This window comes from Podarcis vaucheri (genome assembly GCF_965113315.1).
Source record: "Podarcis vaucheri genome assembly, chromosome: 2".
In the NCBI taxonomy this organism is placed as follows: domain Eukaryota; kingdom Metazoa; phylum Chordata; class Lepidosauria; order Squamata; family Lacertidae; genus Podarcis; species Podarcis vaucheri.
The window spans coordinates 6,002,010-6,027,056 of NC_138760.1; the positions used below are offsets into that span (position 1 = coordinate 6,002,010).

A 25,047-nucleotide genomic window follows, 5' to 3' on the forward strand; every position below is an offset into this window, starting at 1 on the left:
GAGTTGTTTTTCACTTGTTGATCATTATTTGCTTAGTTTTTACATGTTTTATCCTGTTTAGAGCAAACTTTAAGCATTTTGCTTTCCAAGTGGTTGGTTCATGAATATCCTGTAGCAACCTAATTCTGTTACAGGGATAAAAATTACTGAAATCCAAAGCCCTAAGTAATCCCTTGGGGAGACCTGGCAGAGATCCTTCCTTCCGAGAGAGGGAGAAATGGTGGCAGAAGGGAGGATAGACACCCCACTCCAGCTCTCTTGGCCCGGGGTTCTTCCACATATCTTAGTTTTACCATGCAAGGCTGTAGCCAAGCAGGATCTCATGCTGTGCTGGACTTTACCCTCTCAGCAAATAGAGGCCTACTATCACATCCGGCATACTAATTCTCTCTGAGTTGCAACAGCGATACTGCAGGAGTGAACTATGTCATAGGAAAGAGGAGTCACAGCTTCCACAGGTGTGCCCTTTCTTAGCTGCTGAGGTGAAAGGTCCCTGATTTTCATTTTTTGCTTTTAACAGTAATTATGGTTTTTGGTTCAACTGAAAGGACCAGCTAGTCGGTAATGGGAAAGATTCTGACCACAGTGAGTCACTGTTGGCTTGAACAGACAATACTCAGAATGCTGGACTAGCTAGGCCTTGGGACTGATCCAGCAGGATGAGAAAACAGGCTGACCTGGGATAGGGCAAAGTTAGCTAGACCACCACAAGTATGTACTCAGACGCTCAGGCTGTAACAACTGAACCTCATCCCATAAAACAGCACTCTGGAAGCCTCCCTATGCCCTGTCCCAACCATGGCATCAAGCTCTGAGTTGAGGGACTTCCTCTCGCACTGCGCTGTAAATCCATCATGACAGGCCTCTCAAGATTCTGATATCCCTGCCTGTTCCGCTGGATGGCACTATGTAATGTGGATGTAATGGAATAAGTTTTATACGCTGTCATCACTGCCATACATTAGACTATAAGCTTTAAGCTGTGTTCTGTCAACTTCACTACAGGACCTGCACCACCTGTCATCCAACTGGCATACTTATTTCATTGACCACAGGAAATGAGGGAGCCAGCTGGGCTCCACGGTGCTAAAGGGATTTAGGAGCAACTGTGTAGATGATGCCTCTCCATCTTGCAACTCTGCAACAAAACTAGGGCCTTGACAGGTGTGTCAAGTCATGTCAACTGGAATCTCAGAAATGTAGAGTTGGAAGGAGTCTCAAGGGTCATCTAGTCCAACCCCCTGCAATGAAGGAATCTCAGCTAAAGCATCCAAGACTGATGGTCATCCAACCTCTGTTTAAAAACCTCCAATAGAGGGTCCACCACCTTCCAAGGAAGACCATTCCACAGTCAAACAGCTTTTGCTGTCACAAAGTTCTTTCTGGTATTTAGTCAGAATCTTTTTTTGTGTCTAACTTTAATCCATTGGTTTGGGTCTTACCCTCCAGAGAAGGGGAAACAAGTTTGCTCCAGCTTCCATGTGACAGCACTTTAAATATTTGAAAATGGCTATCATCTCTTAGTCTTCTCTACCGGGCTAAACAGCCCCAGCTCCCTCAACCATTCCTCATAAGTAGATAGGTAGCCATGTTGGTCTGCCATAGTCAAAATAAAAAAAATTCCTTCCAGTAGCACCTTAAAGACCAACTAAGTTAGTTCTTGGTATGAGCTTTCGTGTGCACACTTGGTATCTGAAGAAGTGTGCGTGCACACGAAAGCTCATACCAAGAACTAACTTAGTTGGTCTTTAAGGTGCTACTGGAAGGAATTTTTTTTATCATTCCTCATAAGACTTTGTTTCCAAATCCCTTATCATCTTGGTTACCCTCCTTCGCACATGTTTCAGCTTGTCAATAATCTTAAAACTGCCCAGAACTGGACACAGCACTCCAGGTGTGGTCTGACCAAGGCAGAATAGAGCAGTACTATTGCTTCCATTGAACACGCCCATCCCAAGCATTCAGGAATATTAAATGGTCCCCTAACACCACAAGATGGAATAACAGCCACTGCAAATCCAAATCTCACCAGGAAGTGATACATACATAATGGTGGAGTGACCTGTAGTCCTCACTTATTACCAGATCATTCCCAGCTCCTCCTCCAGTAGCATCTCTAGAGATGTATAGGCCTGGTGGGGGGAGAATCTTAGGGAAAATGTAGAATCCCCCCTCCCAGGCCTTCACATCTCTAACCACCACCAAGACTACCTGCATCAGCTCAGGAAGGAAGGCTGTTGAGCAGCAGAGCAGGCTTTGCACCAACCAGATCCCTGTTCAGTCTCTGATCCATTGTCAATAAAATACATCCAATTCCAGCTTCCAGACACATTTCTTCCTAGTTAGATAGAATTCCTATGAACGATGGCAACCTGCACCCAGTGATGGGCTTTGGGCTCTCAAATTTATGCTAAAATTGGTGCCCTCCCACCTCTCTTGTGCTCTGTTCTACAGCATTGTTGTGGTACACTGGTCACACTACCCTCAAACTGCCTCTGCACCCCCAGTGTTGGTGCTGCTTCAAGTATCGGGACGGAGGGAGGGTGAGCAAACTGGGTCAGATCAAGCCTGCCCAGCCCATCCACACAGGTGATACATGCCAGGTGAGCCACCTCATCTACAGTCAAGCTGGGGGTGAGAGTTGTTTGCATTTTGGACTGACTTAGCTTCTAACAACAGCAGGTGAGAGATGGCAGGTTGGCATGCCATCCCAAATCTTGTCAGGTGAGGAATGGCCCTGAAGAGGCAACCGCCTTAATACATTGGATACTCCTGCCCTTCACTGGCCATCTGCCATCCCCCAGCGCCATAACACCCTGTGCCTCTTAGAGGCCCTCAAGTTCTCCCTCCACTCAAACACAACCTCCACAAGCCGAAATGCTTTCTACTACCAGCCCTTCAACTAGCTGAGAAGCCAAGAATGAAATTAATCGTGGTGGCACACAAGAGTTTGTGGTGCACCATGTTTTTATTGCTGTTTTTTTGCTCTGCTTTATGCTGACAGGCACCTTGTGGATCCTTAAGAGTTTAAAGGGGGAAATATGGGGAAACTTCCAATAAACAAAAAATAAAATAAATTTGAACCCGCCGGTGCCCATAACTTTGATACAGGCTGGTTGCGCCCTCTAATGCCTGCTGCACCAACCTGCAGCTACAAATCAATTGGAACTCTCAACCAAAGGTGGCACCTCGGGTTGGCTGGCTATTTAAAACCTTTTAACTTATCATTCCGTATAATTAAATCTATAAAGGTCCGTATAGTTAAAGCTATGGTTTTCCCAGTAGTGATGTATGGAAGTGAGAGCTGGATCATAAAGAAGGCTGATCGCCGATTGATGCTTTTGAATTCTGGTGCTGGAGGAGACTCTTGAGTCTCATGGACTGCAAGAAGATCAAACGTATCCATTCTTAAGGAAATCAGCCCTGAGCGCTCACTGGAAGGACAGGTCCTGAAGCTGAGGCTCCAAGACTTTGGCCACCTCATGAGAAGAGAAGACTCCCTGGGAAAGACCCTGATGCTGGGAAAGATTGAGGGCACAAGGAGAAGGGGACGACGGAGGACGAGATGGTTGGATAGTGTTCTGGAAGCTACCAGCATGAGTTTGACCAAACTGCGGGAGGCAGTGGAAGACAGGAGGGCCTGGCGTGCTCTGGTCCAGGGGGTCACAAAGAGGCGGACACGACTAAATGACTAAACAACAACAACCTATCATTCAAGTCAATTTCAGACATAATTACGAATTCACAATAAAAATCAAACCAGCAAGTAGTCAAAGTGGTGATTCAGGTTTGTTTGTCTTTTGCACTGGCAGGTGGGGTGTTTTTTTTTTTTTTTTGGTGGTAGTTATGGTTTTGCGGGGGAGGAGGCAGGGGTGGCCCCATTTTGGCACCTGGGGGAACCACAAAAGGAAAGCCCTTCCTTCCCACCAGGGGAAAAGGGGTGAGCGAAGATCCGCATCAGGAACAACGGTGTGAACGCAGGGCGGCGGTGCCATTGCGGGGAGCCGCTCCAGCAAACTCCTTCGCAGGAAACCCGTCTCCATCCCCTCGCCTGAAGGCAAGCCTGAGCGAAGTCCCACGGACCCGGCAGAACAACATTTCCCAGTAGCCCCCATGGGGGGGAAGGCGGCGTTAATCTTCCGTCAAGGCGCCGAAACGCCCTCTGGGAATTGTAGTTTTCTTACGTTCCGTTTAGAACGCGCAGGCTGCGTACCCTGAGAAGCTTATTTGCCGGGCGAGCAGAGCGCCTTCCGAGTGTGGTGCATGCTGGGATTTTTTCGTTTTCGTTTTTTCTCTCCCTGCCTCGCGGTTTCTGTGGGAATTGTAGTCCTAAGCCTGGGCACTGAGGCGGGAGGGATAGCCCGAGTGGACTTGCTTTCCCATGATGCTCCGCGGCAAACCCGCTGTTGTGACCGGAATCAGCTTTAGTAAGATGGCGGCGATGTTGGCGGCGCAGTGAGTTGCTGGTAACGTCGGGAAGGGCTACAGGTGAGGCGCACCCGCTTGTCCCCCGGCCACCGTCGGTGTTTCCAGCGACTGCAAGTAGGGGAAGCTATCCAAGAAGAAGGGCTGCCGCTGGAGGCAGAAGGGCTGCCGGCTTCAGGTCAGCGCTAGTTGCGGGCGCCTCACGCCGTCGCTTCCCTCGCCTTGGTTCGTTTCCAGACGCTCAGCCCTGACGGGGATGGTGCCAGACTAAACACAGAGGTTTGTGCACCAGGGTTCGTGGGAGGAAGAGACGTTGCTGTTGTTGTTTGTTTGTTTAATTTGTATCCTACTCCCCCCCCCCCTATTTTATCCTCACAACAACCCTGTGAGGTAAGCTAGGCCGAGAGTGTGTGACTTTGCCCAGTCAAGCTTGCAAAGATATATCACCTGTCTGATAATAAATGTTGGAAATGTAAGGAGGCTGAAGGGACATTCTTTCACCTCTGGTGGACCTGTCCAAAAGTGAAGGCCTTCTGGGAAATGATCTACAATGAGTTAAAAAAGGTATTCAAGTATACCTTTCCCAAGAAACCAGAGGCCTTCCTCCTGGGCATTGTCGGCCAGAAAGTGTTAAAGAAGGATAGAACTTTTTTAATGTATGCAACTACAGCAGCAAGAATACTCATCGCAAAATACTGGAAGACACAAGATCTACCCACACTGGAAGAGTGGCAGACGCAATTGATGGACTATATGGAACTGGCTGAAATGACTGGCAGAATCCGAGATTTGGGAGAAGAAACAATGGAAGAGGACTGGAAAAAATTTAAGGACTATTTACAAAAATACTATAAGTTGTATGAATGTTAAGAATTTGCACGATTTGGAAATTTTAGCTTCAGCAATTAAATTTGGTGAAACAGGAAACTAAGTTATAAGTAAGAAAAGGTTGAAATCTAAAGTAATATTATGTTTAATTTAAGGTATAAGTAATTGATAAAAAGTATTTTAAATCCAAAAATATAATATCTGAAAGGTACAAAATAAGACATGAAACAAGGTAATAATTTGCTGATATTTTTATTGTAAAGAACGCAGGGTGAGGAAGATGTGGGGAAGTCCAGTTGGTTGTATAAAAAAGCTTTGGAAAGTTGGGTTTTTTCTTTTTTCTTATTTCTTTCTTATATTTCTTATATTTTGTGTATATCTCTGATTTTGTATCTGAAAAATGTAATAAAAAATATTTTTTTTTAAAAAAAGAGAGAGTGTGTGATTTGGCCCAAGGTCACCCTGTGAGCTTCATCACCAAGTGGAGATTTGAACTCCGGCCTCCTAGGACCCGGTCTGGCACTTTAACCCAGGCACAGGCAAACTCCGGCCCTCCAGATGTTTGGGACTACAATTCTCATCATCCCTAGCTAACAGGACCAGTGGTCAGGGATGATGGGATCTGTAGTCCCAAACATCTGGAGGGCCGGAGTTTGCCTATGCCTGCTTTAACCACTACCCCACATGGACTCCCATGCAGAGTGGGGCATTTCTAGCCTGACCTGAGCTCCACTGTCTTACCTTCTACAACACCAAACCTGCTCCAGCTCAAAGAACAAGTGTCTCCCTCCAGCTTTAGGGAGTGAGCTGGGTGCAAGAATTTGAGAAGAGTGAAGTCTTGATTGTTCTGTTAAAGTTTGTGCTGAAATAACTGTGATTGTCATTGTGTATCGTTTGCCACTTTTTCCAACATGAAATTTTATTTTATGCTCTATTTTTATGTTAAAATGTTTTATTTGTTACATTTTATTATATCCCACTTTTCTTCCAAAGAGCTCAAAGTAGTGTTTCCTCCCCCTCGCAGCTTTTATCTTCACAACCAATCTGTGCATGACTGAGGGGAGATACGATCCCAGCTCTCCCTTTTCTCAGTCAGACACTTTTGCTGCTATACCATACCTGCAGTCATAGAACCAGCATGTGGCTCATCAGCTGTGAACATGCAGCATGCACCTGATCATGAATTTTTATCATGCCTATATGCAGAAGAACTACTTGTTGTTGGACATGATGATTTTTGTGTGTGCGTGCGCATGTGTTTTTCCACTACCAGTATATATGAATTTGAAACAATTGCTCATTAGCAGACTTTAATTTATTTCAGTCTATGTGACATTTATAAATTTGTCCTGATCAATTTTGGGGCTTCTCCTCTAAAAACAGGCCAGCTGTGTTAAAACTGGTAGCAATAGCCTGTTTAATCAGTATTTATTCTAAGAGGAACATGTTGAGAATGGAGTAGAAGGCAATATGCCAAGACTGCCACCTTCTCAAAATAGCCTGCCAGCAAATCCTCTTTCAGAGATGCCATCCCCTCCACAGATTCCTTTTTTATGTCTGAATCAGTAACTGGGAGGGGTTCAGGTGGCATTTCTCTTGGGAATGAGGGGCTCCAACTGTTGGTCCCTCACCAACTTCCACACCTTGTAAACTTGCTCAGGATTTTAAGAATGACATAATTGGTGTATAATGCAAGAAGTGAGATTTCAGATTCTTAATTAAGCTATATCCACAGACAGTTGGGGCAATTCCATACTGAAGCAGGTCTCCAATCCCCCTTCCTCTTCCTAATAACTTCTGTATATTAATACCATCAACAAAACTTTTTTAATCCAGATGGCTGGGGAAACTGTTGAAAAGAGAGAGAGAGATTCTTCACCCCTCAAGGAAGAGCGGAGACGCTCACGTTCAGCTGAACGAGAGCGAGACAGGAAAGGCTCCCCCGTCACAAAGGACAGGAAAAGGCACCGCTCCCGTGAGAGAAGGAGAGGCAGTCGATCAAGATCCCGATCTAGGTCCAAATCGACTGAGAGGTAAGGCCAGATTATAGGTCAATTTGGTTTGCTGCAAGGATGATGAAGGCTAGTCAGCCTTGAGTGTCTTAAGTAAGCAGGGAATGCTGTTAGCTGTTTTTATTTGGCTATTAGTAGGATTCAACAATCCAGCACTGAACTAGATTTTGGACTCAAACCAACGATTTACCGAGGTAGCATCCAGTTTCTCAGAGCAGTTACTTTCAAATGCTTTGGGGGTGGACTTAGTAACAGAGTCACAATCTATTCCCAACAGAAATGGTGCTTACATAAGTTCAAGGACACCCAGTGCATGTCCTTTGTAGACATACTGTTCTGTATCCCTTGTTACACTGGGGCTAGGTAGTCGGTATTGTTGGTTTTGAAATTAAAAAATGGGTACAAAGTTTTCCTAAACTACACTGATAGAGATTGGTTTCTAAGACTTGCAAACACTGTGCATGCTAAACAGATTACAGTGTATCACTTTACTTAATATAACGCATCTGCTTTCTTTGGGGAAGAGAGCTTGTGAGACAATGCAAGTTAGTGAAACCCAACCAATGAAAATGTTGCTGTGTCCTAATTCTCTCCTGAATTTGAGCTGTGGCTAATCTTTTTTCTTTCTTTTCATTTTTAAGAAAGAAAATGGAGGTTCTTATGATGCTGAATTCAGTGCTCTGTGCCAAATTCAGCACTTCAGAGGCACTGTTGCAGAGTTACATCCACTCAGTCTTGATTACATTTATTGTAATCTATGCCTTTCCAGGTCTGCTGTACAGATAAACCACAGCTGTACCCTTTATATAAAGGCTGAGTTGATGGGTGTGAGCAAAACATAAAGGGACTATATCTATAGGAGGATGCTAATTTAATTTGGTGGGATTGAACAGTTTCTACAGTTGGTTGGTTGATTTCTATTGATTCAGGTTTCTGCTGTCTGATGGAAGGGGTGGCTTGATCTGTGTGCATTGAAATCAGTTATTCGCATGTAAACCATTTCTTTGTAGAGAGCGACGATATAAAGAGCGGGAGCGAGACAAAGAGCGGGAGCGCAGCAAGAAGGACCGGGATCGTGAGAAAGATGGGCACCGGAGGGACAAGGACCGTAAACGGTCCAGGTAAAACACTGTTTCCTAGACAATGAGTGCAGTTACTTCTGAGGTGTCACAGCTGTTGTGGAATATAGCATTGTTTCATGGGTAGCTGGGGTGGAAACATGATGAAAAAGATACCTACAATTTCACCATTTCCGCTTTATGTTTGGATTTAAAGAGAAGTTTCATCTAACTTCTTGGGTTAACAGGTTACTATTATGGGAATTGGGCTCAAGGTACAAGGCCTAGGTTGTTGTTGAAAGGGCAGTAGCATCTACAGTTACCATGAGTGACTGGTGCTGAGGATTTGTTCAATAGATTTATTTAGATTTGGATATATTTAAATGTTTATAATCCATACTTTCATGAAGTAGATCAGAATGGTGAGTAACATACCAAATATAATAAAATCAGTAAAGTAGTCCATAAAAAACATCAGTGAAACATCAGCAGATACTAGTTGGTTAAAAAGAGAAATGCACATTTCAAAGGCCTGTCTAAATAATTGAAGACGTCTAAAAGAAGGGAGGGAAAGTTCCTGCTGAACCTCTACTGGTAGGGAGTTCCACAGGGCAGGGCTTGCCACACTAAAGGAATGGTCCCTTGTTGAGGCCAGCTTGAACCTAGATCCACCCCGTGAAATGCAGTAACCCCAACTCCCGACTCTTCTATCCCTCTGGCACAGGAGCTCCTCTCCAAGTCGGAACAAAGACTCCAAATCCAGGAAAGACAGAGATTCTCGCAGAGGAGATGATGATGATGATTCATTGTCAAAGAAGGAGAAGGTAACTGCATGTGCCTTCTAGATGTCCAGTGCTTGTTCAGTTCTCTGTAACATGTACTGTTAAGCCGGGTGGGTTTGAATTCCCCACAGCACCAAGTCCATGTATATTTTGCAAAGTGTGTTTCTAGGATGGCATAGAAAAGAACCTTTTGTTGGTTGAAAGGCCTTATACTATAAATCTCTGGTATGTTTCTGTTCTCTACTTCTTTATACAGTATCTCTGGAAAGTGAGGTGAAAGGGCAGCTCTTCTCAATTAATCAGGCTACTTAAAAACAGTTTTTCACATTCTCTTTCAACCTTGCTACTTTGGAACTTTATAGCATAGCACTTTTTCCGTACAGCCAAAAGTATAGACCCCACAGCTTCAGTGATAGCAATTCCTACTTTTGGGGTTTCTCTCTCCCACCCCACTCACCTCCACCCCTGATTTTAACGTGCACTTATTTTGTTCACAGGCCCAGCCACTTTCTCTGGAGGAGCTGCTGGCCAAGAAGAAAGCTGAGGAAGAGGCTGAAGCCAAGGTAAGAGCATGGGGCATGCCTCCACTTTCTTTTCCCCCACCTACCAATTCCATTTTTGCCCGGGTGAGGCCAGCTGGTGGGTGTATTGGATTACAGCAAGCTGTGTGTGTCTAAAGCTGTGCTTTGCTTCCTGGCATCTTCAGCAATACTTGATGAGGGAAGTACACAAGGTTTCCTTGCACGCTCAACATCTTGCTCTGATTTCTTGCAGCCGAAGTTCCTTTCCAAGGCAGAACGAGAGGCCGAGGCCTTGAAGCGACGGCAGCAGGAGGTGGAGGAGCGGCAGCGGCTCATAGAAGAGGAGAGGAAAAAGAGAAAACATTTCCAAGAAATGGGGAGGAAGATGCTAGGTAAAGATTACCTCTCAGGAGATCATCAGGTACAGTGGTACCTCGGAAGTTGAACAGAATCCGTTCCAGAAGTCTGTTCGACTTCCAAGACGTTTGGAAACCAAGGCACGGCTTCCAGTTGGCTGCAGGAAGCTCCTGCAGCCAATCGGAAGTCATTTCGGACATTCGGGTTCCAAGGAACATTCACAAACCGGAACACTCACTTCCGGGTTTGTGGCGTTCAGGAGCCAAAGCGTTCGACTCGCAAGGCGTTCAGGATCCAAGATACAACTGTATTCAGCTTCAGGGGCATGATGTGATTCCCTGCTCTGAGCTTGTGTCCTGATGCCACGTTTCCTGACATTCTGCCATTTACTACAGAAGACCCCCAGGAGAGGGAGCGGCGTGAGCGGAGAGAGCGCATGGAACGAGAGACCAATGGCAATGAAGATGAGGAAGGGCGGCAAAAAATCCGTGAGGAGAAAGATAAGAGTAAGGAACTTCATGCCATCAAGGTAATGCTAGGCCATTTCATTTTCTCTCTGTAAGAAGTACAGTGGTACCCCGCAAGACGAACGCCTCGCGAGACGAAAAACTCGCAAAACGAAAGGTTTTTTTGTTTTCAAGTTGCCTCGCAAGACGAATTTCCCTATGGGCTTGCTTCGCAAAACGAAGCTTGCCCCGGGGACAGCGGGTCTTCTCTTTTGAAGCAAGGGGCAGCGGGGAGAAGCGATCTTCTCCCCGCAGCGCCAGGTCCGGGGACAGCGGGAAGCCCTTCCCGCTGCCCCCGGACCTCTTTTGAAGCAAGGGGCTGCGGGGAGATCGCTTCTCCCGGTGCTCCGAAGCCGGGCGGGGGGAGGGAACACCTTCCCCACCGCCCGGCTTCGGAACGCTGCTCCGAAGCGGGGCGGGAACACCTGCCCCAGCCGCCCCGCTTTGGAACGCTGCTCCGAAGCGGGGCGGGAACACCTGCCCCAGCCGCCCCGCTTTGGAACGCTGCTCCGAAGCGGGGCGGGGGGGCGGGAACACCTGCCCCAGCCGCCCCGCTTTGGAACGCTGCTCCGAAGCGGGGCGGGGGGGCGGGAACACCTTCTGAAGGCGGGCGGGGGGCGAAAGTCTTTGTCCCCCCTGCCTGCCTTCCCAGGGGCTTTTAAATCGCCCCGGACACCGGAGAAGTCCTCCGCTGTCCCGGGGCGATTTTAAAATGCCGCCCGCCAGCATTTTAAGATCGCCCGGACAGCGGAGAAGTCCTCCGCTGTCCCGGGGTTTTTTAAAATGCTGGGGGTGGGAAGAAAAGCCCTTGTCCCCCCCCCCCAGCCTTCAGAAGAGGTCCGGGGACAGACTGTCCCCGGACCTGGTCTGAAGGCGGTTTCCCTAGGAACGCATTAATTGATTTTCAATGCATTCCTATGGGAAACCATGCATCGCAAGACGAAAAACTCACAAGACGAAGAGACTTGCGGAACGAATTAATTTCGTCTTGCGAGGAACCACTGTATAGAGAGGAGGACTAATGGGTTTGAGCAAGGGGACTGGGATAGGAGAGTGTCTTTGATGTGCATCCAAGTGGCTGAAGTTGAATTCATTGATCAATTTAATGCAATCATACCAGTTTTTTGAGTGAATCATCACAGTTTTCTATGTCCTGAAAAATATATTATTGGTATTGGTTGATTGTCACAGTAGACCCACTCACAAAATCAACCTGACAGTGCCAACGTACTTTCAACCTCCCAAAAAGCCAGTTTTAGAAAATGGTCCGTAAAATTGTTTGATCACTTTTCATCACTCATTTCTTGTCCTTTACATGACTTCATAACCTTCAGGCTAGGCTACTGTAATGACTTTTCTTTGGGGGTTCCTGAGTTTTTGAAATGTACACCTGAAGAAGAAAGCAACAGCCCAGTTCTTAACAGGAACACATCTTCAGACACAGCTGTTTGGAGTTTTCAGCATTGGAATAGAAGGCTTCCCCCCCCCCTTTGCTTTGCTGCGGCAAAACTGGGCCGAGATCAGAACCTATGCAAATTCATTCTTCCTGCTTTTTTCCTGGGTCTTTGTTCCCAAGGTCCAATGATGAGACACATGTTTTCTGGGCTGGGAATGAAATGGATGGTCTGGATATGAGCCCAAGAGTAACATCTTTTAGATATCTTGGAATAATTTTTGATGAGAAGGGATCTTGGTGCCATCAGATTAAGAATTCCATTGTAAATGCGCAAAGATCTTCCAGAGCTATCATAAGATTCTTTTACAGAAAAGGAGGTCAATATGTTCCTGCTGCCTCCCAGGTCTTTGTTGCAAAAATACTTCCACAATTGACGTATGGCACCCAGATATTTAATTGTCAAAAACTCAAGTCCCTGGAATCTGTACAAACTAAATTTTACCGTTCCCTACTAGGGTTACCTACCTGTGTCTCTAACACTGCCGTTAGGCTGGAGGTTGGCCAACTCCCTATTAATGCCAGGATATGGATCCTGAAGATTCACTTCTGGCTAAAACTCATATTTTTCCCAGTGGGAGTGGCTCCATTGACTCTACTAGACCCGTTCCAGTCTAAATGGAGATTGTCGCTTTATGAAAAATTGAGGGGCCTGGGGCTTTCCTCACAAGAACTCATAGCCTCAGGCTTTGAAAAGGCTAAAATGATGGTGAGCCAGCGAATAGGAGATGTAGAGCTTCAGGACCATACGAGCAAAATAGATAAATATCCAGCTATCCAAGATTATGGGAAAGGGTTTAATCTAACCCCATATTTGATGGATCTACAAATCGCAAAATATAGGCGGGCGTTTACCCTTACTAGATATGATGTATTGCCATCTGCCTTACTAAAGGGCAGATACGAGGGCACACCCTATGATGAACGAGTTTGCCCATGTGGTCTGAAGGAGGTGGAAACGGCTTCACATGTGCTGTTACACTGCGACCTTTACGGGGATATCAGGTTATTGTTTATCTCCCCTATCGTTCAGAAATTTCCAGGTCGATCTGAATCTCAGCGGCTGAAAATCCTACTAGGAGACAAAAACCCAGAAGTAACATTGAAAGTGGCCAAGTTTTCTGCGGCCGCGATCAAGCGGAGGGCATTAGCTGTAAAAAAGTAAAAGATCTGACCCCTGGATAAGCCCCCCCCCTTTTTTAAGCCCATACATATACTGTAGTGCATATATGAGTATGTATATGTGTGTGTGTGTGGGTGTGGGTGTGTATGTGTATTGTTTTTATGTATAATTTTACAACTTTTAACTGACACCATCATTCCCTTGTAAATTATTGCTGCCTTTTTCCCCCTTTCTTCTGGTCTATGACCGTAATAAATTTATTCAATTCAATTCAATTCAATGTACACCTGAAGAAGAAAGCAACAGCCCAGTTCTTAACAGGAACACATCTTCAGACACAGCTGTTTGGAGTTTTCAGCATTGGAATAGAAGGCTTCCCCCCCCCCTTTGCTTTGCTGCGGCAAAACTGGGCCGAGATCAGAACCTATGCAAATTCATTCTTCCTGCTTTTTTCCTGGGTCTTTGTTCCCAAGGTCCAATGATGAGACACATGTTTTCTGGGCTGGGAATGAAATGGATGGTCTGGATATGAGCCCAAGTGAGCAAAAAGCTGATTTGGGAACCAATGCAGAGTCTGAACTGTTAGCCGGGGTGTCCCTAGTTCAGATTGCACTTCTGTCACTACAGGGCCTTAGGGAAACTCTTGTCTTGTCAGCCTCAGGCACGTATCAGAAATAGGAGGAATAATAATACTGACCCACCTTACAGGGCTGTCATATATGAAGCGTCTAGAAAACTTAAAAAGAGCAGCATACGTGTTTATTGTAATTGTGATCCAACCGGTATGTGAATTGGATTGTAGCAAGCTTTATTTTTTATTTTTTTATATAAAATATTTATTGAGATTTTACACAAAACATACAAAACATAATTTTTTTTAAAGAGTTAAAAATAATTAAACCGACCATTACACATACAAAAAAGAGGGGGGGGGGGAGAAAACGACAACTAACACGAAAAAGGAAACCTAAAAAGCCGATAGTTGAAAAAATAAAAAGAGAAAGAGAAAAAAGAAAAAAACAATATCTTAAAAAGTAATAATCCATTTTTCAATATCTTTAAGTTCATTTGCTTATTTCCTTGACCTCCTCACACGTCCCCTTTTGTATTCCCGTTTACAAAGTCCTTTCAGCAAATCCTTACCCTCTTTCATTTATCTTTACACTATAATCTTAACCTATTATAACTATATCTTTTCATCCAAATAACTATCTATATTTACATATTCTTATTAGCCTTACTACCAAAACCACTTGGATTATAGCAAGCTTTAAGGTATATTTTGTTCCTTAGCGTGTTCAGCAACAATCCTTGTCTCTTCGCACTCAGACTGAATTCTTGCAAAGGGAGGCACATAGTTTCCTTGCAAACTTCCTTTGTGTTTCATTGGGAAATGTTGTCTTGTTTTTCCTTTGGAAAAGTCTGAGAGGGCATGAACTAACTGAATAAATAAATAAATAAATACCCATGTCCCCTTAGGAGCGGTACTTGGGTGGGGTCAAGAAGCGGAGACGTACTCGGCATCTGAATGACCGCAAATTTGTCTTTGAGTGGGATGCTTCCGAAGACACTTCCATTGACTACAATCCCCTGTGAGTATTGCTGTGGGAGGCAGGCTCCGTATGGGATGCTATGGGTGTCCGCAGAGCCATATATCTATCCTTGCTCCTGGGAACAATCTGAAAATCCCATTTCCTCCTTAGCCGCTATAGCTGACACAAATGAACCAGGAATATTCCCATCCCTGTGAGAGGAAGATGACTAGAGGTCTGGGATTTGGGATTTGTAGAAAAACTACATCCTTGTACCCTAAAAATACAAATTCTCACATGGCAGTGAGTTGTGCAAATTAAGCGGGCTTGTGGAAAAAATTGAGATGGGGTTCTGGGAGTTCCTAACCAGATTCTAACCACCTACAGTTTGGAGTGTATACGGTACCATCTGACATTCTGTTCAACAGGTACAAGGAGCGACATCAGGTTCAGCTGCTGGGACGTGGCTTCATTGCTGGCATTGACTTGAAACAGCAGAAGCGGGAGCAGTCGCGTTTTTATGGAGACCTGATGGAGAAGCGGCGCACGCTGGAGGAGAAAGAGCAAGAAGAGTAAGTTACAGGAAGGGAGGCAGGTGCTGGTGTTGCGAAGTTCATGATGACATTTCTCCAGCTGATGAGGGAACAGTTAACTTTTGTGGTTTTGCGTTCAGGTGGATATGGGAAGACATTCTGTGCTTTTATCACATGTACAAGGATAGGTGGGTTGTTGTTTTTTCCCATTCAACCAACCAAAACTCTCTAACAGGGAAAGTCCGACTCTTAAGAGTTCATTGTGAGGAGTGTAAATCATGAAAATTGTTCAAATTATATGCATACTCTATTAATAGATCAAATCCATTGTTGGGGTTTTTAGCCACACATGCCATTCAGCATCTACAGAAGTAATGAATAGGTTACTTGAGCCAGCTTGTGCTCACCAGTTTTCCTTTCTGGCTAGAGTTTTGTGCTTTTAGCAGTGGGGCTTGCTAAACTTCGCCACGGTGGCAAAAAGTGGCGGCGGTCTGCAAGTTCTCCTGGCGGTAGTAGGAGGCAGTGGCAGAAGCTGTGGCAGCCTGCCTCAGTGAGGCCTTGCAGGCTGCCACTACTATTGCTGCCACTGCAAGGCCTTGCAGGCAACCATTACTGCCACTACCATGACAAGGCCTTTGCAGGCTGCCACCACTTCTGCCCCCCGGCCTTTGCTGATTCTACTGCTGCCAGGCTGCTGCTTAGTGGGCATGCTGGCAGTCTGGCACTCCCAGATTATTTGTATTCACTATGACTCATTGCCGTGCTGTGGATTCTCCTGAATACCACCATTGGGTAGTCAAACCCAAAACTAAAAGTCCTGTTTGGATGCATTTTGCCTCGACTGATTAAAGTGATTAAATCAGTGATTAAAGTGACCATGAGGTGATTGATAATATTCTCATTTATCCGTTTTAGACCCCTAAGTAGCAGCAGTCGCCAGGACATTGTCATTTTCGCCTTTGCATAGTTCCATGCTTATTTCAGACACTGTGGTAGATTGTGATGTTTTGCTGGTGATAACATTGCAATGTTTAGCTGGGGATACATTGCAATGTTGAAAACCAGATATTGCCTAATCCTCACACATACTGTGATTCGTGATATATTGCCAGGTAAAATATTATGAAACAGTTATCATGATGTAGTTTTTGTAGAAAAACTACATCCTTGTACCCTAAAAATACAAATTCTCACATGGCAGTGAGTTGTGCAAATTAAGTGGGCTTGGCAGGGGGTTGGACTCGATGGCCCTTGTGGTCTCTTCCAACTCTATGATTCTATGTGAACGTCTAACCAGTTTTGGACGCTATCTCAATATATCGCCCAATCCTATTCCAGACATAGTTAATAGGTTGCAGTAAGCAAAGTTTTGTGTGAATGTGGGCAGATAAGAGTAGCCCTCTTCCAGTTTGCTGGGGTTTTTCTTTGCTTTTGTCTTCTACCATTTTGGCCTGCCTATTCTGACCCTGTTGGGCTCTTCCTTCTTCGTAGGGCACGTCTGCGCAAGCTGCGTAAAAAGGAGGCCAAGCAACGCTGGGATGACAGGCATTGGTCTCAAAAGAAACTGGATGAGATGACAGACAGGGACTGGCGTATCTTCCGGGAGGACTACAGCATCACCACCAAAGGAGGCAAGATCCCCAACCCTATTCGTTCCTGGAAAGACTCTTCGCTGCCCCCTCACATCTTGGAGGTCATTGACAAATGCGGCTACAAGGTGAGATAGGTCACTTCATAAAGATGGATTGGCCCTTCTGCTAACCATTGAAACTTCAGTTTATTTTGAGAGACTGTATAAGTGCATATTTTAAATCCTGTTTTAAAATATAAAAGTTTATATTTTAAGATGATCATTTTTTAAAAAAATGATCATTTAGTTTATGGGGGTGGGTTTTGTTGAACAGGGACTGAGGATCATGGCTTCTGGAGATCAGCTTTGTTCTTGAAAGGCCATATTGTTTTGGATGTTGGGGAGGGCTAAGAGTCAGGATTCCTGGTTCTGTTGCTGACTGCTTGAATTCCCTTTGATTCCTCCCAAGAAGTCTAGTGCTTTCCTGATAGGTTTTATGCCCCGTTTTCCACAGGAACCAACTCCTATTCAGCGTCAAGCCATTCCTATTGGTCTGCAGAACCGTGACATCATTGGCGTGGCAGAAACTGGCAGTGGTAAAACAGCTGCCTTCCTTATCCCATTGCTGGTGTGGATCACAACACTTCCCAAGATTGACAGGTGAGGGAGGGAGTGATGGGTGCTGCGGCAGGTTAGGCCTCTTTTCTAGAGGGGGGGGGAGAAATGAAATGGACATTGGAGGGTCCTGGTTTGGGTCTGGGTCCAATGCTCACATGCAAATGATTCTTCAGCCACCACGGTTTGCACTGGTGCTCTCAACCGCCAGGCATTCTTCTGTGAGGGAGTGATATTTATCTAATACCACACATCAAGTACAGTGGTACCTTGGTTCTTGAACTTAATCCCTTCCGGGAGTCCATTCAACTCCCGAAAACATTTGAAAACCAAGGTGCGGCTTCTGATTGGCTGCAGGAGCTTCCTGCACTCAATCGGAAGCCGCATTGGATGTTTGGCTTCCAAAAAGCATTCACAAACCGGAACACTTGCTTCCGGGTTTGCGGCGTTCAGGAGCTGATTTGTTTGGGAACCAAGGTACCGCTGTAATCTGTTTGGGAAGCCTTTGTAACCCCCCTAATATTTCAGTAAATTTTGGTGGCAAAGCTCAGAATTGTGGTAGTCACTGCTCACCCCTGTTTTTGTGTGTATGTGAGAATGAATGAGAGGTGGGGAGATGAGGATTTTTCTCCCATGGTAAAGCCATTGCTTCCAGGTGTGCAGCTTTGAGTGAGCAGGACCACAGTCATGGCCTGATAACAAACATAAGAATTGCTTTGCTCACAATGACAAAAAAAGGTCCATCTTTGTCCAGCAATGCTGTTTCCATCAGTGGCTACCCAGAGACTTCTAGGAAGCTCACAAACTAACCATGCTGGAGATAAGCCAAATCACCATGGATAGAAGGCTCCCCGCCCCCACCCCCCACTCCCGTGTACACTGCAGGGACCTCCTTGCAGCTTTTGTTGTGCTCAGGCTAAATGGCTGGTGTCAACTTATGAACATAGAAAACTGCCTTGTTCGGAGTCAAACCATTGGTCCGCCTACCTCAGCATTGTCTACACTGACTGGCAGTGGCTCTCCAGGGTTTTGGACAGGTTTCTCCCAGCCCCACCTGGAGATGCCAGGGATTGAACCTGTGACTTTCTGCATGCAAGGCATGTGCTGCACCGCTAAGCCAGGGGTAGGCAACCTAAGGCCCATGGGCCACAAGCAGCCCATGGGGGTCATTTAACAAGCCCGCAAGCCACCCCCGAACTGAGCCGCCCACTCGGCAAGTCCCCACACGCTGCCCTAAACTAGCACAGTGCAGCGCAGGGACTCGCTTCCGCGGTGCTGAAAATTGTGTCTGCGCATGCGCAGACGCCGAGAACATGTCTGCACAGACGCAGGCACCAGAAATCGCGTCTACGCAGACGCCGGAAATCATGGGTGTGCATGCAATCCAGCGCACGGAGGAATCTCCGCTGGAGTGAACCGGCCCAGGCGAGGTAAACCTTGCCAACCCCTGCACTAAACGAAGACCCTTCCCCAGAAACCGTGGCTTCTAGGTGAGCTTGAAATAATCTGGTTCAGTTGGAACCCATTTACTTCACTGGGTTGACACTTGGGGGGGGGGGCTTGTTTCCCCTCCGCCAAAAAAAATCACATGGCGCCCACCCTTACTTAATTTTGTTTCAGTGGTAGTCAGTAGATCAAGGTCACAAATGTATACATTTCTCACAGTCCAATCTAGCAGACGGAAACCTGGGGCATTCATTGGTTGGGAGCCTGCCTTTGCTGTGAAGTCTTGTAGGCCAGAGAGGGATGGTTTCACACTGTCTGCTTCAACTCAGCGTGTGTTTTTTGTTCACTGCAGGATTGAGGAGTCGGATCAGGGACCCTATGCCGTCATCCTGGCTCCCACCCGTGAGCTGGCCCAGCAGATTGAGGAAGAGACCATCAAATTTGGAAAGCCCCTGGGCATCCGCACAGTGGCTGTTATTGGTGGCATCTCGCGTGAGGATCAAGGCTTCCGCCTGCGCATGGGTTGTGAGGTGAGAGGGGCACCCTTCTGTTTTAAAAGTTAGGGTGGGTTGTCTGTAAGGGCTGCAGTCAATGCTGCTGCTGCTGACACAACCAACTTCTCATCCTGCAATGGAGCTGCTTCTTCCTCTACTATATCCCCCTGCACACCCTCAAAATCAGCTCCAGAGGGTAGGGGGAGACGTTAGAGTAGATTTTAGGGGCACACAGTGGGAGGAGAGGAAATGGAAATCCTGTTGTACCAGCAGAACACTCTTGGCATATTGTTGGCTACAACCCTAAATGTTCACTTTGTGCATTAGCACAGTGCTCCTGTGAGTGATAAATGATGACACCCAATCATAGCTTAATATCCTCTTAACATCATGGCCTGGCTCACCTTCCTTGCCTGGATAGTACATTGGGAAATGTTGCACTGTTTCTTGAGTTCATCAGGGAAGGATGGGGAAAACTTGTATGGACACAGGTTGCAAGGGTCATTTCCACCTCCATGTATCTGCTCTCTCTCGCTGAATGCCACAGATTGTGATTGCTACACCGGGCCGTCTGATTGACGTTTTGGAGAACCGTTACCTGGTGCTGAGCCGCTGCACCTATGTAGTACTGGATGAGGCTGACCGCATGATTGACATGGGCTTCGAGCCTGATGTGCAGAAGATCCTGGAGCACATACCCGTCACTAACCAGAAACCAGATACGGACGAGGCTGAAGACCCTGAAAAAATGTTGGCCAACTTCGAGTTGGGCAAGCACAAATATCGGCAGGTTAGTAGGGTTTGGATGCCTTGCTGTCACATCTGGTGTATTAACTTGTAAAAAGTAAAGCACTGGGGTTCAAGTCCACCATTGAGTTCCACCCTTTGACCCAAACACCCTTCCTTTAATCTGACCTGGTTAGCAATGTTTTTAAATTCACATGAGAAATAAGGCACTTTTTTTGAAGGGATGGAGGGTGTGGTTGGTGGCTGCTTGTGGGCAGGGAGATGCTTTTATCTGAAAGCTGTTTCTTAGGAAACCATGTTCATTCCCGAGGGCAGTAGCCCACTAAACAGCACAAAGACTTTTAGTTGTGCAATGGAGCTTCCTTGTCTGCTCCTCTCTCCCCATATGCTCCCTGTGTGCCCTGTAAATTTGTTCTGGGGGTTACCTCTATCCTCCAGAGCTGATTTACAGGGAGTGTAGGGAGAGGAGAGGGCCCTGAGACCTTCAGGTATAGGGCTGTATATTATTAATAATAATAATAATAGTCCTTGTGCTAATGGAACTGATCACTTGGCTTCCACCCAGAGTTCAGATTCATAGGCACAAAAGATGAGGCGGTTAAGAGGATGGTTGATGTTAGTGGCCATTCCCTTTTCTGTGGAACATACTGAGTGTGCGTTGAGAGGGAGCGAGGCAGAACAAGGAGAACATTTAAGCTTGGGCACCATTCACAGTAAAAAAAACAACTTAACAGCCAGAAATGGTAAAATGGTAGGATTAGATGCCCTTTGCAGGGTGAAGGATTCATTGATTTCCTTTATTTCTAGCTAAAATACCGCAAATGGAAGTGTGGAGACTTGTTTTAGCTATGATTGGAGGTAACTCTCTTAATAAAAGAGCTCTCTTTATGGCTTTGTACATAATTTCCTGCAATGTGATATTTGTGAAAATGCATTCCTCCTCTTTTCTGCTTAAATTGGAGGAGTTCCATTATGTGGGAGGAGAGGCAGACTGTCTTGCACTCATGCTCTCTCTTCTCCCCCCCCCCCCCGCAGACTGTGATGTTCACAGCCACCATGCCCCCTGCTGTGGAGCGCCTGGCCCGCAGTTACCTCCGCCGCCCGGCAGTGGTCTACATTGGCTCTGCTGGCAAGCCACATGAGCGTGTGGAGCAGAAGGTCTTCCTCATGTCAGAGTCGGAGAAGAGGTAACCGCTGGTGTGGGAGGTTGCGTCAAGGGGCTTGGTTTGTCTAGTTCAAACGAGGTAATGGGAGCCTTTGAGGGCTCTGTGCTTAAATAGAGAACCCTTTGCAGAGGCAATTCACATCCATTTTATGCTTTATCTTCGCTCCTTCCAAAGTGTGGCATAAGCACATTTCTGGCTATGAAGTAAAGCCTCAACCCAAACATGGGGCTTCTGCCGTAATGTAATTTCCAGAGAAGGGCTACGTGGAATGAGCCAGCATTCCTCATGACTTGAACCATGAAACAGTTCCCACATTACTCAAGCAGAGTGGGTGGAGTTCCAAAGGAACCATGTACCCTCCTGTTGGGAAACTGAAAATACCAGTGACTTAAAACGTGTGGAGAAAAACATGGTCTTGCAATTACCTGTGGGGTGGGATCAGTGGGTCAGGATAACGACCAGTGCATCCTTTCCTTGGTGTGAGTGCAGAACAGAGAATGTGGCATGTGGCTTAGAGTTGCGGAGGGACCCCAGAATATCATTCAGTCCCCCCCCCCAATATGCTTACTTGAATCTGGGTGCACATTTTAGTTACGTGTTACAAGGTCTAGCCCTCCTTTCTGCCAAGGAGCGCAAGGCTGTACACATGGTTTCCCCTGCCCAGTGTTATTAGTGTTGCTTCTGGATGTCATGGTACTGAACTGTTCCAAATGATAATGCAGAGATGAGGCATGTCTTTGGCACGGACGGTTAGATATGTGTGCCAGAGGGCAGGGGTGCAACGTAACATTTCTGCTGAATAGATTACATCTTCAGACCCCACCATCGTGCCTCACCTGTTTGCTTCTCCTCTCCTTTCCCCTGTACAGGAAGAAACTGCTGAACATTTTGGAGCAGGGCTTTGACCCACCCATCATCATCTTTGTGAACCAGAAGAAGGGCTGTGATGTGCTGGCTAAATCCCTGGAGAAGATGGGGGTAAGTGGTAATCTAAAGAACTGTAAGTTCAAGAACTGCAGGTCCTGTGTCAAAGTATTTGAGGCCCATGTGAGATTAGCCAGCCCATCTTTGAGGCTCCCAGAATTGGCGTCCTTGTGTCCTTTGTCAAACTTCAGGAAGATACATAGGTGTTTCCTCTCACACTATCAGCAAATTATCAGAATAATGTGGTGTGGCTGTTGAGCTTATGGCAGCTGGTAAGACATTTTCTGGCTGACTCTGCTGAGCCCTAAATTGGCAGAATTCAATGCTCATTCTTGGTCTGGCAGTTGCCATCCCCTCAAGCCCCTTGCAAGGTAATCCAACATCTCTTGGTATTCACTAGGAATGTCTGGGAATGATGGAGCACTCTGCCCTAGTGTCTTCTCTTGAAACATTTGGCTGTCTTTGTCTCTGGAGGAATTGTTGCTTGTTCATTGCCTTCTTGTTACTGTCCTCATTGCCCAAACAAACATCTGGCTTAATGTAACCCGTTGCTCTCCCATCTCTGCAGTACAATGCCTGTACCCTTCATGGCGGCAAAGGTCAGGAGCAGCGAGAGTTTGCCCTTTCCAACTTGAAGGCTGGTGCCAAGGATATTCTGGTGGCTACAGATGTGGCTGGACGTGGTATCGACATCCATGATGTGTCCATGGTGGTGAACTATGACATGGCCAAGAACATTGAAGGTGAGCTGTCCAGTGCTCTCTGCCTTTCTATAGAGATCTTCTGGGCACTTCCTGGGTCTTACAACAGAGAACTCTGTGCCTGTGAGGCATGGCTTCAGCAATTTGGGCCACCGAACGGGAGAGGCAGGGTGGTCATGGTTGGCATGCTGTGCTGCTGAAGTCACAAAGTTGATGTTGGTCCTTCTAATTTCACGTCTGGGAGTTGGCAGTATGTAGTCACAAAGTGCACAAGTTAGAAAGTCTGGGTCAAATCTTGTCTCTGCTGCTTTGGGCAAGCCCTTCTGCCTCAGCCTCCTCTGCAGTGTGGAGTTGTTAGTGATGGCCTACCTTTTTCTAGGACTGTTGTAAGGATTAATGTGATGTATGAAGTGCTTTGAACACTGAAATTCTATACTAATACCTCATCTTCATTTTCGTCTTTAATGGCTTTTCTGTAACTGTAAAGGGGTGATAGATTCAGGCAGGTAGTCGTGTTGGTCTGATGCAGTAGAAATATATTTTAAAAAAATTTAAAATTGTCCAGTAGCACCTTAGAGACCAACTAAGTTCGTTCTTGGTATGAGCTTTCATGTGCATACCAATAACAAACTTAGTTGGTCTCTAAGGTGCTACTGGACACACACACACACACACACACACACACACACACACACACACATTCTGTTAAGGAGTAGTCAGTCTCTGTCCTTGACCCTGTGGTATGAGCCATCATTTAGATTTTCCATCCAGCACCAAAGGTTAGCCACGTTTTAACACCTTCCTTCCTCCTTGCTTACAGATTATATTCACCGCATTGGCCGAACAGGACGAGCTGGCAAGAGTGGTGTAGCCATCTCTTTTGTCACCAAGGAGGACTCTGCTGTCTTCTATGACCTTAAGCAGGCTATCCTTGAGAGTCCGGTGTCTTCCTGCCCTCCAGAACTGGCCAACCACCCAGATGCACAGCACAAGCCGGGAACCATCCTTACCAAGAAGCGGCGGGAAGAGACTATCTTTGCCTGAGTCCTGTAGGGTTGCTATTCAAGAGGCCCATCTGTGACTGCAGCCAGGGGAGACTCTGGGCCACTGCCTGGAGCCTGGAGCAGACTGATAAGAGTGAGAGCCTCCTGGTAAAATGGCTCTTTCTGGCCCACCTTAAAGAGGCAGTGGCTTTTAATGTGCTTCCCCCTCCCCTTCAAACATAGTAGGTACACCCCTTGAGCCATTGATGTGACACCCAGCAAAGAATTCAGGACCAAACAATGAAGACTTCAATCTAAAAAATTCAAATGTCTCCTTGGGAATCCTGAGCTAGACAATTCTCCCTCCTTCCTTTTTCCTGGAGCCTTGCTTTACATTTGAGTTGGGAAGCTGAGCTAGGCCAGGCCTGCAGACTCACCGTGCTGATTTGTGCCACTTGGTGGCTTTAAGCCTGCCACCTCCTCTACTCCATGATCAAGCGAGATCTCCTCTGAGGATTTGTCCCGACTTTTTTGGGGAGGGGGGAGTGATACAGCTTGTGGCACTCTGACTGGGATGCTGCAGGGACCTCCCTTCCTTCTCTGGTGAGAACATCACCCTGTTTCCAGTACCATGTTTCAGGGTGGTAATTTCATGAGGAAGGGTGGGGTGAATTTCTTAACAAAACTTGATTTATTCAGAGGTTAGTACTGGCTACTTTCAATAGAAGGGGACAGGTGATGTACAGAAAGACATTCATATTTTTCAATGATGTTTCTGTGCTTCTATAAATCCATGTGAAATGTTACTCAGGTCTCTCTCTTCCTTTACGCCTCCCTTTTCACAGATGCAAGTTCAAACTGTGTCTCCTCTGTAGAACTTGCATTCCTCTGTGTCCTGCTTCTGTCCTTTTTAAATGTAGCAATTGCCCTTACAAGCTATTTTTGAGACTATGAGCTAGAAGCAAGATAACCAGTTTTGCACTACTGATATAGTAAATCTTGTGTGTGTGAGGACAGTAGCAGTAGTTGGAACAAAGCAGTGTTTGAAGCATGACAGCTGGAGGTCTAGAATAAAAGGGCAACTTATTTTTGTTAAAAACAAAATGTGTAGAAATTGTTTGTTCTTTATGTCGCTAACCCAAAAGGTTGATGGCATGTTGGACTTAAAACAAACAAAATATTTCTAGCTCAGTATCCTCTACACTGCTCTCCAGGGGTTTCAAACAGAAGCCTTTTCTTGTCTTATCTGAAGATGTCTGGGATAAAACCTG

At 46.1% G+C, this 25,047-nt stretch overlaps 1 protein-coding gene across 2 annotated transcripts; it reads left to right on the forward strand.

The window, feature by feature from the left end:
- The first annotated feature begins 4,371 nt into the window (after positions 1-4,371).
- DDX23 (DEAD-box helicase 23) lies at positions 4,372-24,582 on the forward strand. 2 transcript variants are annotated; one of them, XM_082214447.1, is made up of 17 exons: positions 4,372-4,488; positions 7,090-7,286; positions 8,276-8,386; positions 9,048-9,147; positions 9,603-9,668; positions 9,880-10,018; positions 10,379-10,512; positions 14,545-14,657; positions 15,026-15,169; positions 16,622-16,847; positions 17,215-17,360; positions 19,114-19,291; positions 19,803-20,045; positions 21,038-21,189; positions 22,038-22,146; positions 22,661-22,835; positions 23,614-24,582. In XM_082214447.1, exons 2-17 carry the CDS (start codon positions 7,090-7,092, stop codon positions 23,835-23,837), a joined length of 2,457 nt encoding a protein of 818 aa, XP_082070573.1. In that variant the 5' UTR covers positions 4,372-4,488; the 3' UTR covers positions 23,838-24,582. The 2 variants fall into 2 exon arrangements, with proteins under 2 accessions (XP_082070573.1, XP_082070572.1); XM_082214446.1 differs by having other exon boundaries at positions 4,400-4,704.
- Positions 24,583-25,047: the final 465 nt, after the last annotated feature.

Coding starts and splice junctions, on each gene's coding strand:
- DDX23 (XM_082214447.1), top strand. CDS start 7,090: ATGGCTGGGGAAACTGTTGAAAAGAGAGAGAGAGATTCTTCACCCCTC. Junction 16,848..17,214: donor TTGACAAATGCGGCTACAAG/GTGAGATAGGTC, acceptor CGTTTTCCACAG/GAACCAACTCCTATTCAGCG. Junction 21,190..22,037: donor ATGTCAGAGTCGGAGAAGAG/GTAACCGCTGGT, acceptor TCCCCTGTACAG/GAAGAAACTGCTGAACATTT.